Source organism: Bos indicus, chromosome 26 (assembly GCF_029378745.1).
Source record: "Bos indicus isolate NIAB-ARS_2022 breed Sahiwal x Tharparkar chromosome 26, NIAB-ARS_B.indTharparkar_mat_pri_1.0, whole genome shotgun sequence".
In the NCBI taxonomy this organism is placed as follows: domain Eukaryota; kingdom Metazoa; phylum Chordata; class Mammalia; order Artiodactyla; family Bovidae; genus Bos; species Bos indicus.
In genome coordinates this window covers 10,487,943-10,503,052 of record NC_091785.1, presented here as the reverse complement: position 1 = coordinate 10,503,052, position 15,110 = coordinate 10,487,943, and the positions used below count along the sequence as shown (strand labels likewise).

The window sequence follows — 15,110 nt, the reverse complement described above, 5'->3', positions numbered from 1 at the left end:
ACCAGACACAAAGAGGAAAGGCTATGTGGACATGCATGGAGAAGGTGGCTGTCTGTAATCCAGTAAGAAAGCCCTCACTAGAACCTGACCATGCTGGCACCCCTGCTCTCAGACTTCCAGCTTCCAGGACTGTTAAAAACATATTTCTGTTGTTTAAGCCACTCAGTCTATGGGATTTTTTTATAGTAGCCAAAGGTGATTAATGCACCATAGGTAATTTCAGCAGAAAGACTAAGAAGAAAAGGTTACATAGACCAACTTATAAATCCTTAGAAAACACTAACTTTGGCCAGGAAGAGGTTTCTAAGACTAGAAATGTGCCTGGGGAGACCCCTGACTTGGTAACTGCACCATGAGTGATCCGCAGGCAGAGTGTTGGTGTAGCCATTCCACATGTCACCGTCAGTAGATGGGTCTTTGCATTAGCAAATATCTTAAGTGTAAGTCCCTTGTAATACTGGGAGACCTTGGATCTGGGCTTAGAAGCAAGCGGTAAATAGGAATGTGTAGCCATGAAAAGACAATGTTAAGAGCAAAGAAGGAAATCAGTGAAGATTAGCACTAATGAGTACTGCATGCAAGGGAATGGTGGGCTAAGGACAGCCTGGTGCACTCAATGCCAAGTGCAATTGATGAAAGAAGACGCTTGCTTTTCCTGACTTGGTAGTGTTCTCAGTAGAATAATACAAGGTATAAATATTCAAATGCAAGGATAGAGCGAGATAAAGAATAGAAAAGCAACACAGCACAGAGGAAGCAAGAATATTAGCAAGCTTTAAGGCACAAGTGGGTCTGAGGAGCTCCTGAAATCAGAATACATTTACTGCAGTAAATTAATACCCTACTCAGAAAGAGCTGGGAAGCCCAGAAGATGTCAAAACAAAAATGAACATCCAGATCAGGATCCAAATGAAATGTGGTGGCTTTTGGCTCAGAATTTTTCTTTTTTCACTTTTTTTTAAAGTGAACAGGTTTGGTGATTATATTGGTAATTACACCTGTCTAACTTATGATGATATTACTTATAGTTGTGACAAAGGTTATTAATTGTTAAAACTTATACATCAGTGTCTCTTTTGCTGTCTTGTACACCGGGTTATTGTTACCATCTTTCTAAATTCCATATATATGCGTTAGTATACTGTATTGGTGTTTAGAGACACTGATGTATAGAACAGTCTTATGGACTCTGTGGGAGAGGGAGAGGGTGGGAAGATTTGGGAGAATGGCATTGAAACATGTAAAATATCATGTAAGAAACGAGTTGCCAGTCCAGGTTCGATGCACGATACTGGATGCTTGGGGCTAGCACACTGGGACGACCCAGAGGGATGGTATAGGGAGGGAGGAGGGAGGAGGGTTCAGGATGGGGAACACATGTATACCTGTGGCGGATTCATTTTGATATTTGGCAAAACTAATACAATTTGTAAAGTTTAAAAATAAAATAAAATTAAAAAAAAACCTTATATATTGTTTACAGTTTAAGTTTTCTTTTCCTCCCTAAAGTTCCAAGCAAAAGATCCATAATTGAACCTGAACCGCCATGTATTTTGATAGAATCTGCGAGCACAATGATGGAGTTAATACCTGTGATTCAGCTTTTATCCAAGTAGGTATTTCTGTCTTATAGGGTAAGGTCATCATCTAAAAAGCTTTTCCTAAAGCAGCTACATACTCTTGCTAGTACAAGGAGTTGTTAATCACAAGAGTAAATAGCACTCTGACACAGTGTGTGAGTTTGTGTGTGTGGGCACACACCTCTCCACACACATACAACTATAGCAGTTTAGGAGAAAATCAGATTTTTCACACTACTTGAAGTTATGCATTTTCACTATCATAGTTATTATGGTAACAGTGAAATTGCTTTAAAAAAAAACTCCAGATTTCCACATGCCGGATTTGAAAAAAATCCATGTATCTTTGTTGCCTACTTGTTTAATTTGAGCTCAGTCTATTAGCCAGAAGCTAAAGCCATCATTGGATTTCCTTAAATACTGGAAAAATTAACAACAATGCCTATTCACTTTAATATGAAATTTTTTCACAAAGGAAAGTTTTCATATATAATGTCAAGATATACATGGACATATCATTATCTGGCAAATAGCATTGCTTTTTTCTAAAGGTGATAATCCTGTCTGGAATACCTTTAATAATTCATAATTGTTTTTGAATGAGCAGTAAATGACATCCAAAAACTTATTAGGATAATGTTAGTTCATTTTATCAGGTTCATTTATGAAGGATGGATAAGAAGCCAGAGAATACGCTTTAGAAATAAAATTGCGCATCTTTAATTCTTTCTTTAAAAATATGGTCTTAAGTGCTGAGAGTTTCTATTTTTTTGAGAAGGAGTAAGTGTAACAGAAGAAAGGACTTTTGATCCAGGAACCCTGGGTGGTATTCTGGTTCTTTATTAGCTAAATAATTTCTGACAATTCACCTAACCTCTCTGAGCTTCTGGAAAAATAGAGACAATTTACCTAACCTAATATTTATCTGGGGAGGTCATGCTAAGAATCAAAAACAATGATATGGCAAGTGGTAAGATCCCCCCAAATAGCATCTGATCTATACAAAGTATCTGGCATAGTGAATGGAGCATAGTGAGTAGGTGCTTGATGAGTAGATACTATTTTTACAAATTTCATTTGCAGTATGCAATTGGTGATTATTGTTATTGTACCTGGTGGAAGTGCTTCATGTTCTGATCAGGGTTTCCCCAATCAAAAGCTTGGAACCGACCAGAATTAACAGCCTATAAAAAAAATACAAATAATAAACATGTTAAAATGATATACAAAAACAACATACATGTAAAGACAGTAAGCAAAAAATATACAAAAAGGATTGACATAATATCCCACGCTTTAGCACATGAGCTAAAAGTCAAAGTTTAATAAGTGAAATAATAAAAATGATAAAAATTGATACAAATTCATGGAACTATCTTTTCTTCCCTTTTATACTTTTCCAGGGAGAAGGCAATGGCATCCCACTCCAGCACTCTTGCCTGGGAAATCCCATGGACGGAGGAGCCTGGTAGGTAGTCCATGGGGCCGCTAAGAGTCGGACACGACTGAGGGACTTCCCTTTCACTTTTCACTTTCATGCATTGGAGAAGGAAATGGCAACCCACTCCAGTGTTCTTGCCTGGAGAATCCCAGGGACGGGGGAGCCTGGTGGTCTGCCGTCTATGGGGTCACACAGAGTCGGACACGACTAATGTGACTTAGCAGCATACTTTTCCAATGAAAATCTTTGAGCAGTGATGCCTTTAAATAAATTCTATGCTGTGTACATAGACATGTTTTTAAAGATGATACATTGATTCTTAAACATCTTGGCTTCAAGAGTTTTAATATTTTTTAAAAGGCACTAGCTATACATTAAAAAATGACTGCTACTATTATTACACTTTATACTTTGTTATCTTATCAGACGGTCTAGGATATTATGACTATATTCCTTAATCTTAAACATTTTTGCTACCTTTGAAAGGAATGCTCACTCAAAGTACATCTTCAAGGCTTTCTGAGGGATAGTGTCTGTCTGTCTCCTGTCTATATGGCCAAACAGCCTGCCATGTCGTCAGTAACATGGCTATAGGCTGAGTGTCTGAGACCCTGTGTGTGCCCTTTTCTTATTTTAAATTTTAGACTTCAAATATTAATATAGAAATATTAACACTTCTAGGGGTTCCTTTTTCTGGTTATTTGTCACCCATTTGGATTGAAGAGGCATAATTTTTACATTTACCTCAAGCACTTCGTTAAATTATTTTCAGACTACTCCAAAGGTTTTTTTCCCTTTAACTTGATTTTTTTCACATGAACTGACTTAATTTTTTTGTTTGAAATGTTTCCCATTGTGATTTATATTCACAGAGGCAGTAGTCTGCTGTGGTTGAAATTCTGTAGGTTTTCAGCAATGAGAGGCAATAGAATGTACCAAATAGTTAGGAACTTGGGTTCTAGCATCAAACAGACCTAGTTTCAATCTAGGCTTAATGGATTATTAAATCTGTGATCCAGGCTGTATATGCATCTTCTCTAAACCTGTTTTCTCATCTGTGCAATGGAAATGACAATAGCATTCTTCAATGTACGCAAAGCATGTGGCACCTAGGAACGGTCAAGAAATCACTCTTTTTATTGATATTGTTACCATCATGTCATTATCTTCATCCTTGCTTTAGCTGTCTATGTAACTTATAACCAAATATTTTATCTCCCCACCCCACTCACTTATTTCTATTCTCAAGAGAACTTTCTATCAAAGGAGAAGAGATAGCTTTAAGAAGAGTCAACTGTGAGGGGTAAGGATTGGCTATGACATTTTTAGAGTGGGGAATATCAATGGCTTCATTGAAAGATTGTTAGGAGAATTCATAACAGACAATGAGATATATATCTGGACAATAAGAACACATTGTAAGTGCTCAATGAATATGGAATCGAAGTTGTATTATCTGGAAAACTATGCCTTTCAGAGTCTACCTGTCTCCTCACCAGTAAGAAGCCCTAAATCTGGAATATCTGTCTTCCTTTTGGAACTTGAACACTTATCTCTTGAGGGTGGAACTCTTCAAAGAATTTCAGAAATCTTCAACTAGTATTTAAGACTATCTATAGCAGTGATTGTCAACTTTAAAGCATGGGAGAAATTTATCAGGGTGTAGGTTAAAATTCAGATTCCTAGGGATTTCAGATTCTTATTCAACTTTCAAAGTATTTTAAAATTAAGATATTTAATTAAATATTAAATATTAAACCTCCCCCACTTGTACATGTGCACACACATACACACACTCAGACCTACGTGGCTTAGAAAGCTATACCAACTGAATTTGACATCGCTGAGCTTGCCAAATACTGAGAAATATAGTAACACACACAAAAAACTTAAATGGAGAGTAAAAACAGAAACCCTTAATCCACTTTAAACCCTCTCTAACATTTAATTTCCTCTAAATTAAGCAGTATTTCCACACTCTGAAATCGCCCATATCCCAGTTGGAGGGTAAAAAGATCTTTCTAGAATAGCATTTATCATGTTATGTATAGCTCTGTTAGAGTGAATGATTTCCCGAAAGAAGAAACACAAACTTTTCCTAGATAAGACAATTAGGAGTAATCTGAAGATCAGAATTCAGTCAGAATATCTAGGAATACACAGAGGACCTGGAGAATAGATGAGAGGAAAACAAATCGACATGAGTTGATCTGATTCCAGAAACATCTACTTGGCACTGGTATAACCCACAGGGTGAGCTCTCCAGACATGCTGCTCGAGGATCTTGCAGAGATACGTGTGTGTTACATCAGGAAGTGGGAGTACATACCTGGGCCCAGTGAAGCATGGTCTGAACAGATGTTCCGGCGGAGCTCTGTGCAAAATAAACATCTAAGCGACTCTGCAAAGTAAAAAGATTATTTCTTACCTGAAGGCTAATCATGAAATCACACCACAAGTGAATTTGAGTATTTTCTTTCCCTCTCTCACCTGACCCAATCTCTCTCTCTCAGAACAAATATGTACCACATCCTCTGAAGACAAACTAAGCAAAGAAGCCCATCTTTAAGAATTTTCTCTTCTCTCACCTCTATTCTCCTGCCTAGGGCAGTATCTGTGTAAAGCCCAAAGAGGACATCCTGTGGTCAAAGACAAAAGGCAATGCGCTTTTTCTTTCCAGGTCCAAGAATATAGTCAAGAGATATTTAATGAAGCCTCAAATCCTCCTACTCAAGCAGATGAACTCTCAGCTTGGGTTGGAAGCCAAGAACATGCTAGTTGCATTCCAGGAGACAAAAAACCTTTGAAATGTGGTTTCCATGCAATTAAGAATGAACTCTCCTTATCTCTGTCCAACAAAACAATTGCTTTCCTGGATCTGACTACTTACACGTACCATGTTTAAGTTTTTTGGATCAAATCCGCTCAAAGTAAATATAAAGTTGCTGCAAATACGACGAAATATCTTCCGGTTGCATACCTTGGTGGCAATGAATTGTTCAAAAAATGTGTGAGGAGAGAACATCTTGTCACCGAATAATACCTGCAAGATCGATTTAAGACATCATCAACTTTCATGGATGTAAATGTCAAGTGGAAAACAAGTGGTAAATCAGTCAAGCACTGGACATGGGTGACATCCGCTCGGTACTAGTCCTCAGTGAAACCAAAAAGCCCATTAAATTTTGTCTTTATAGTCCTCCCAACTCACCTCTTGAAGCTTTTTCTTCCAAGATCCTTTAGTTGAAGTGTTTTTTGGAGCATTCCCCTAAAATACTAGTCTCCATAGGAAATTGGTAAGGCTTTGGGGTCAGTGATATCTTGGTTTGATTCTAAACTCTGTCTCATATTTAGTTTTCTATTATTCTGGATTTCCTCAACTAGAAAATAGAAAATAAATGTGCACTAATAATTTCTGTGTAGATAATAAATCACATTTAAAATACATCTAGTGCAAAGTAGGCAAGGTGGTAGAGTAGGAAGACCCTAAGCTCATCTTCCCCACAGGCACTCTAAAATTAGAACTATTTACAAAGCAACTATTGATGAGAAAAACCAGAAGACCAACGTTTGGCTAATAGGAGAGGAAAAGAGAAAACAAAAACAAAAACAAAAATCTTAACTCTCTAAAAGTTGATACCATGCCTATCATTTCATTGTCAAATCCTGTAAATTTTGTCTTCTTTTTGCACAACCCTGGCTCGGTTTCTCAACTGAAGTGTAACAATAATTTCTATAACCATTCCTTCATCTTTTGCCCTTCTTATATCTTTTACTCTCATTCACTTCCATTTGGTCCCCAAGAGAATTTTTCAAAAAACAGCGTTATGCATGCCATTCCTTTGTGTAAATACCTTCCATGATCACCCACCATATATCTAATATAACCCAAGCTTCTTAACTTGGCATTTAAACCCACATTTCCAATATTCCTACATTTCCTACAGAATCTATTCATACATTTCCAATATTATTTCTCATGGCTTTCACAAATTTAAAGCTAAATGAAGTCAATTACATGTGATTTCCCATGGCTTGTGCTTCACCCCTTCAATGGTACTCAGACTTCCCTCTTAGTTTGGAAAGACTTTTTACAAGACATTGTAAATTGAAATCTTGTCCTTTAGCCCAAACTCAGAAATGCCATCCAGGAAGTCTTCTGTGATTCCAATGACTAGAAACATTTTCTCTGAGTTTGTCTGTCAGTGTCTTTGATCTATCATGATTTTGCGGGAATTTCTATTAGGAATTAGTGAGTTAGTCACATGTGGTAGTTTCTCTATTGGAGTTAAAGCATCTTATGGGTAATATTTCTAAAACTACAAAACTGATCAATCCATTTCTCTGTTCAACATTCTTCAGTGACTTCCCATCACCAACAGAACAAAACTCTTTAACATGACATAGCTGCTTTCTATGAACTGTCCATTATTCTCTTCTTGGTCAAGTCTTCCACCATTCACACATGTACCCCAATTTTCAGTCATGCCGATTGGCTGAAAAGTAGCTTTATAGGCATAGCTGTTTCCTGGTGCCATGCTTTTGAAACAGCAGCTCCTAGATCATCTTTTCTTACAAAATTGAATTGAACTGCACTACACTATAGGTAGATCAAAACATATTGAAAGCTGAAGCAGAGTTGTGCAAATTGAGAATGTGAAGATCCTACCATCTCAAAATATCTCTTAACTTTGTGGGAATGCTGAAATAATTTAACAAGAAGTCTGGTGCTGTTTGCCTGATAATGTAGGACCGGGTTGGACTGAAATATCTGTGGTGAAAGATGCCCATGTACTATGAGGGATCTGTGAGCATTTTTCACATTGTTATCGTAATTTTGCTGCTACGGTCTTTCTTGGTTGTATAGGTATGGATTAAATCACCTTGGGATAATTTGCTTATCTCTCACCAATCAGAACTCCTGGCTTCTATAAAAATTCTTTCACTTTCATATGCTTTCACTGAAATCACTAAACAGTCTAATCACCTTCTGTCTGTCACAGGAGAAGCCCATATTACTATGTAACAGGAAAACACATGAACTCACATAGAACAATTCTCTCCATTGAGCAAATAATCATTTAGTTAGCTGGCAGCTAGCAGAAATCATCTGAGGTCTAGGATACTGCCTATGTTTTAAGGAGTTGACAAACAGAGTTGACGAAGTGTGGGCAACTTTGGACTTATAGTGTTCTATGGAAATCATGACCACAATAACAATAGCTGGAACTTATTAAAGGCTAACAGTGTGTAAAAGATTTATATATATGTGCTCACTTAATCTTCAGAGAAGCCCTACGAGTAGAGACTACTATTATCCTCACTCGATAGATGAATAAAATATTTCCTAGAATTAAGGTCTTGACCAAATTCACCCAGCTATCTAGGATTCAAATTCATGCCATCAGACTCCATACAGTCTGAAATACTACATTATGCTGTCCTTGATACACTAGGGGGCACGGGAGAGAAATTTAACCTACTAAATTAAACCACTGATGCTTTTGAACTATGGTGCTGAAGAAGACTCTTGAGAGTCCCCTGGACTGCAAGGAGATCAAATCTAAAGGAAATAAACCCTGAATATTCATTGGAAGGACTGATGCTGAAGCTGAAGCTCCAATACTTTGGCCACCTGATGTGAAGAGCTGATTCATTAGAAAAGACCCTGATGCTGGGGAAGATTGAGGGCAGGAGGAAAAAGGGATGACAGAGGATGAGATGATTGGATGGCATCACTGACTCAATGGACATGGTTTGAGAAAACTCCAGAAGATGGTGAAGAACAGGGAAGCCTGGCATACTGTAGTCCACGGGTTCGCAAAGAGTTGAACATGATCGAGCAACTGAACAACAACAAATTAAACCAATTCATCAGCCCATCAATCAAATCAGCTTTTGCTATATCTGTGATTGAGGAATCACGTGAGAGAGCAGCCTCTAAATAAAAAATGAAGACGGTAGAGTAGAATGGTATCAGAGTGAGCATCTTGAACTCAATTGGCAAAATTGTATATCATCAGTAAACCTACATGTGTACCTCAAGCATCTATTTTATTCTTTCTAGATGCTCAGTTGTGTCAGACTCTGTGTGACCCCAAGGACTGTAGCCTGCTGGGCTCCTCTTTCCGTGGAATTCTCCAGGCAAGAATACTGGTGGGGTTAGCCATTTCCTTCTTCAGAGGATCTTCCTGACCTAGGGATCGAACCTGAGTCTTCAGCATTGTAGGCGGGCTCTTTACCACTGATCCACTTGGTAAAACTTTATGTCTCAAGTTGTCTTTTCTTGAAATCAGTAGACATAGAGCTAGTTTTAGTTACTACAGACTGAAACCTGGGGAAAAGTCACATACCTTGACTGCTTTTCTGGAAAGATTTGTTAATTTTTTCATAGGACTTTGGGTGTATTTCAAGGTGGTGACTGGAGCCAATGCAAAAAATATCTTAATCCTTTTAGCCAGCTCTGGATTAGTGGAGAATGCTATGAAAGCTGAAAGGAAAGAAAATACTAATTCATGGATTTAGAACAATTCTTACTTAACTCACTTTAAGTGATAGTAAAAGCAGATATATTAAAAAAGAACATAAAGACACTTAGAGTAAGCATAATCTGGGGGCAAGGATTTTTAAATTTCCAAAGATGAAACTGGCTAATTAAGAATAAAGTGAGTTTCCTGTTTCTGAAGGATGCAAATCTACTTACAGAGAATATTACAGAAAGGATTCAAATTCTTTCAAAGGTTAGATTTTATATATACATAGAGTTTCTAATGGTATTATCACCATTAGAAAGGATTTGTAAGTTCAGCCATTTATAAATATGGATGATAATGCTCTCAAATGTCTGGTGTAAATGCTGTTAGCATTGTCAAGGTCTCCAGCTGAAAAGACAACAGAGAAGAGAATGGAGAGCCTTGTGGAACTGCCAATGTGGCCCATCCACATCTAGCCTACCCTAGCACCCACTGGGACCTAACTCAAAGTCACATTGATTGTGGCATGTGATCACTGAAATTTGTAATTTTCTGCTTTCTTTTTAGTTTCCCTTACTAGACTGTGAGCTCTTCAAGGGAAAGATGTATACCATATTTGTCTTTGATTTCCTGTTATCTAACCCAGTGTCTGGCAAGTGTTTGTTGAGTACACAAATGAAGAAATAAATAATTGACTTTCTTACAGTCTTATCCATTAATCTCCAAATTTAGTCCTGAGGGGGCAGGAAAATCCCTTAGTCATCCTCACTTTATTTACTCTTCAGAAAGACAGCCAGACGTGATGTTTTTCCAACTCAAATTTCCCAAGCTAGAGACTGCACAGAGGGAAGAAATTCTGACACCTTTCATGAGAATGAAGAAAATCTCCTGACACCCTCAGATCACATCTGCCCCAAACACACCAATGGTGGTGCCTTGGGAGTGGCCCACGTAGTAGAGTTGCTCTTGTCTGGTTTTCTCTATGATAAAATTGATTGTGGCTGGAAGGTCATATTTAGCCATCTCATCCAAACTGCCAAAGGAAAAAACAAAGCAAAACAAAACGGCATTAGAAAAAAATCCATCTCATTGTTAGGCTTGTAATACTTAAAAATACGTGTTGCAAATCTAGATGCTTAGCTTTTGTTAAATATAAGACTAGAATCAATATATGATGTCAGGCATCTTCTGAGGATCTTGTCTTGATCCAAGAGTAACTTTGTGTTAAGAAACTGAAAAATCTGACTTACAAATCCTACAGAGTTGTTGCAGTTGTTTGGTCGCTAAGTCATGTCTTTGTGACCCCTTGGTCTACAGCATGTCAGGCCCCTCTGTTCTCTGCTGTCTCCCAGAGTTTGCTCAGATTTCTGTCCATTGAGTTAGTGATGCTATCTAACCATCTCATCCTCTGCTGCCCCCTTCTCCTTTTGCCTTTGATCTTTCCCAGCATCGGGGGCTTTTTTACTCAATCTACAGAGGCTTTTCACTGAATTCTATAGCAGATTTACCAAACTCCTTTGGAAAGAAAAATTACCTGGGATACTTATTTTACAAACAGAAAAAGTGAAGAGACTTGCAGACCTCAGCCCAGACAGACTGAATCAACATTTCAGGGAAGAGGCCTCAGGGGCTTTCTCTTCTGCGTGTGGTCAGGAGAACATTCATCCTGGGAATTGTGATGCTGTTTGCAATGGTGCCGTGACACAACTGGATTGGGATGTGGACTTAGGGATTGACAAACGGCTTCCAGGAATAAGGCGGGAGTGAGGTCAAGGAACAAGCAACGTCAGTGACCTTCAAGGCATGGTTCTCAGCTTCTCTACAAATGCCAGGTTTGCTTCTGTGACTCAGCTGGCCTGACTTCTAAGGCAGACAGCACCCCCAGGGACTGCTGCTGGCAGGTTGGCTGCATGGAGAGATTTCAGCACCCTCAGTCTATGGAGGACAGAGTTCCTTCACTCCTCGGTGAATAAACACTGGAGTGTCATCTCTGCTCAAGTGCTTGGCTCATTTTGATTTAACACGAATGTCTGGTTCTCAGGATTTTCAACCAGAAAATTGTCTCTGTTCCCATGTCTTGATCAGTGTCATTATTCCTCTTCATTACGCATACCATGTAAATTTCTGGACTGCGCATTGACAATGTGATAGTCCTGGAATTTGCATTTTGATTTTTTTTCTTTCTTATATACTTTACATACACACAGGCCAAGTGGAGTGTTTAAAACAACTATCAGTGCAATAATAATGGCATTTCTTTCGAGCTTGTGAAGAAAACCTGGGTAGAAGAAGGTATGTTTATTTCCATCTTGTGGATTCCACAACGTGCAGTTGGACAAAAAGGGAAAATTCAAAAGGGTAGTTGCCGGGAGTCAGCACAGGAGTCCCCACCCATGACAAGGTCGTGTGGGCGAGTTCTGGTGGGCAAGGTGAGCCAGAACTCAAGGGGTGCCCCTCTGGGCCTGCCTGAGCATCTACCCCAAAACCAGAGTCTGCCTGTTTTACTGCTTCATAACTTTCACCAACTCTTCTGACAGTCACGGGGGGCTATCCCCGACCACCTTTTCTCTGAAGAAAATCAACTTACAGCTCTAGCTAATTAGCCTCCTGGGCATAATAGGAGTGTTTCAATCCAAACCCCTCAGATGGCTCTCTAATTTGCCTGACAGGTTTACCTGGACTCCTACAGCTACACATACGATTGTTTACAGTCTCCCAACCATGAGAGGCATTGGAAGCTTAAGATATTCAAATAGTATAGAGCCTCTCGGAGAGTTAGAAATTGTTAGAACTAGTAGAAGATTTCATTGTTGAGCCAATACTTGCTACCAAGTTTCCACATCCCCTGTATTGTATCCTTGGAAGTGTATTAATTAATATAGTTGGTACATAGAAAAAATAAGTAGTGGCCTTGGTGCTAACAACTTTAGACCCTTAAGGTAATAAATTCTTTCCTTGTTGTAAACCCACTGCACCTCTGTCCTATAGGAATGCAACTTTATCTAACACCTTCGGAGGATGGCGCCAAACTTTAAAATAATTACTCTTAGAGAAAATAAGTCTTATGGTTGACAAACCTTTATCAGAGTCATAAAATGTTAACAGGCCTTCTGGCCAGAAGATGATGTAAATCACCTAAACCATTTGTATATGATAAGTTTGCGGAAAAGAAAGCCTGGTCTCAATAAGAATCAAAGACTGCTGACTTTGCACGATTTCACACCCCCTATTATCCTCTATGCACAACTTAAGGTATATAAGCTCCCTTTGAAAATAAAGCTATGAGCCTTGCTCAAAGCTTGGTCTCCCCGTGTTGTTCTTTCTTGTTTCTTTTTCTCTCCTTTTCTTTTCTGTTCTTCCTTCATGACATTTAATTGGAGCGTGGGGGTCCTCTGGGACCACTTACTTGCCTGGGCTTCTAAGACCCACTCGAGAAGGTGCCTAAGGTGGGGGCACCTTCAGCGATTCGAGAGGGCGCCTGCGGCCTCCATGGTCAGAGCAAACCTGATGTCACAGGTTATATTGATTTTCCGCATAAACCAGTTATAATGAGCCTCTAATCTCTCTGCTTTTCTATTCTAATCACCAATGCTGTTCTCCAGAGGAAATCCCTAGATCCAACCGGGGCTGGACCCCGGTAGGTAGTTATCTATATAAAAGAGCAATGTACACACTTTAGTCATTAGTAGTGTTCTTCTTACCTGAAGGCCCAGTATTCTGGTGATTTGGGTGAAAATTTCAGGTGTTTTCTGGACCAAGTATTTCCCCGGCTATTCCCCAGCCACACATCATAACCAACATCTGCCAGAAGGAAAGCCAAGCTGTTGTTGGGCAGATTGCAAATCCAATTACTGGCAGATGCAACTAAGCCATGTTGCAAATACACAACAGGCTTTGGAGCTGCAAAACACAGACAATGAGAATTTTTTATCTGAACTTCCTTGGTGCCTACAAGAAAATTCTCTCTTCTGACTCCCTGTAATACAAAAGAAAGGTTAAGAAAAGAAATTTGACACCTCCAGGCAAGTCTAGGTTTTAGGATTTTGAACTACTTCTGAAGCTGGTTAAGTTATTTATCTTCTCCATGTCTTGTTTTTCTCTCTGTAAAACTGGGATTATGTCCAATGCATTGAATTGTTAAATAGCTATTGGAGTCAGAGTGCCCTGCTTCAAAAATTTCTTCTGCTATGCATCAACCTCTTTGTGCCTTAGTTAACTTATTTTGTAATGGGGGATAATAAAAAATGCTATCTTATGGTGTAGTTATAAGAATTAAATTAGAATTAAAATACACATAATTTTGTTCAGCCACAATAATTACCTGCTCTATAATTATTCACATTAATGACATTTTATTTCTCAAAAAGCATCTGATTACAAAGCTAGTATTTTTCCAAGATAAGAACAAAGACAATAAAAATGCCATTTGTTGACTATTTCACTGAATGCCAGGTACTGTGCTAGTTAATTTGCATTGTCAGAAGGTGAAGTGCAAGGTCTTAAGTGAAATGTGCACAAGGTAAAATTCTTCATTTGATATAAAAATTCTGCTCAAAATGTAGAATTGGAACAGTTTGACTAAAGAAAGAGAAAAGAAGAAGGAAATGGGGAAGTGGTGCTGAAAACATCGAGAAGAGCAAGAGAAGTGACTTGGATATTTCTGTCTTTTATAAATGGTTTATGATGCTGTGTAGGTACCACAAGGCTTTCCCACAGGTCCCCTTTGGGGCTCGACCAGCTTCCTGAGATTGAGTAGGCGAGACTGGAGTCTCAGAGAGCCTCAACTATCTGGAAGCAAGGACCAAAATCTATATCCATTAATCCGCCTTTTGAGAAAAAGACAGAAGGAAGAGGTGTTACTAATTCTGCTAAAATACCACCAAAGTGCAGTCACAACCCATAGCTCATCTCTAATCTGAGCCTTCAGGCAGCTTCTCATTGTAGAGACAGCTTTCCTTCCATGCTTTTTGGCATCTACCTGGCAGAACTGACAAGGTAAAAGTTTGGGCAAGAAAAGTTCTCACGAGTATTTCCAAAGGTAATGGAGTTATTTTAGGGAATGGTCAGTTCTATAAAGTGAGCAACACTGTTCCATCTAGATTGCGTACATTTTTTTTTTAATCTTCTGACAAATAACCCTTCTAATATTGAAAAGTTTGTTTATACAAAGCTCCAAAGAATAAAAGGCGCTAAGAAATGAGAAAAGAAGCAAACAATTCTTGCCAAGTGGATCCTGTCTTCTCTCAGATACTAACCTGTATTGTAGGGAGCTAGGAATAGCTCTTTAATTACAATCAAGTATAGAACTAATAGGGTCAGGTTTACTGTAAAAAATAAAATCCAAATTACTTGTGTACAGAACTAATTACAAATGGAATAAAAGCAGTTAGAAAGCTATTGCAGTAGCTTAAAAGATAACTGATATTGTCAACGATAATGGTGTCTAAGCCTGGACTTGAGTGACGTTGAAACTGAGAGTTTTCAGATTAGAGAGACATTTAGAAGGCAAAATTGGTAGGTCTTGGTGATTGGCTGGATATAGAAAGTGAGGGGAGAAAGCATCAACATGACCCTAGAGTTCTGGTTTTTAAGCTGGAAAGTGAGTATTCCTAGAAT

General features: G+C 38.6%; 1 protein-coding gene across 1 annotated transcript in view; it reads right to left on the bottom strand.

Annotated features, from left to right (window-relative positions):
• Positions 1 to 15,110, bottom strand: part of LIPK (lipase family member K) — a 41,129-nt gene that overhangs the window by 1,473 nt on the left and 24,546 nt on the right. Inside the window, exons 4-9 of the mRNA XM_019988591.2 lie at positions 13,196 to 13,394; positions 10,418 to 10,527; positions 9,375 to 9,511; positions 5,918 to 6,064; positions 5,351 to 5,422; positions 2,693 to 2,764 (exon numbers count right to left, since the gene is read on the bottom strand). Of these exons, the coding sequence (XP_019844150.2) occupies positions 2,693 to 2,764; positions 5,351 to 5,422; positions 5,918 to 6,064; positions 9,375 to 9,511; positions 10,418 to 10,527; positions 13,196 to 13,394 (737 nt within the window). The remainder of the gene's footprint in view (positions 1 to 2,692; positions 2,765 to 5,350; positions 5,423 to 5,917; positions 6,065 to 9,374; positions 9,512 to 10,417; positions 10,528 to 13,195; positions 13,395 to 15,110) is intronic.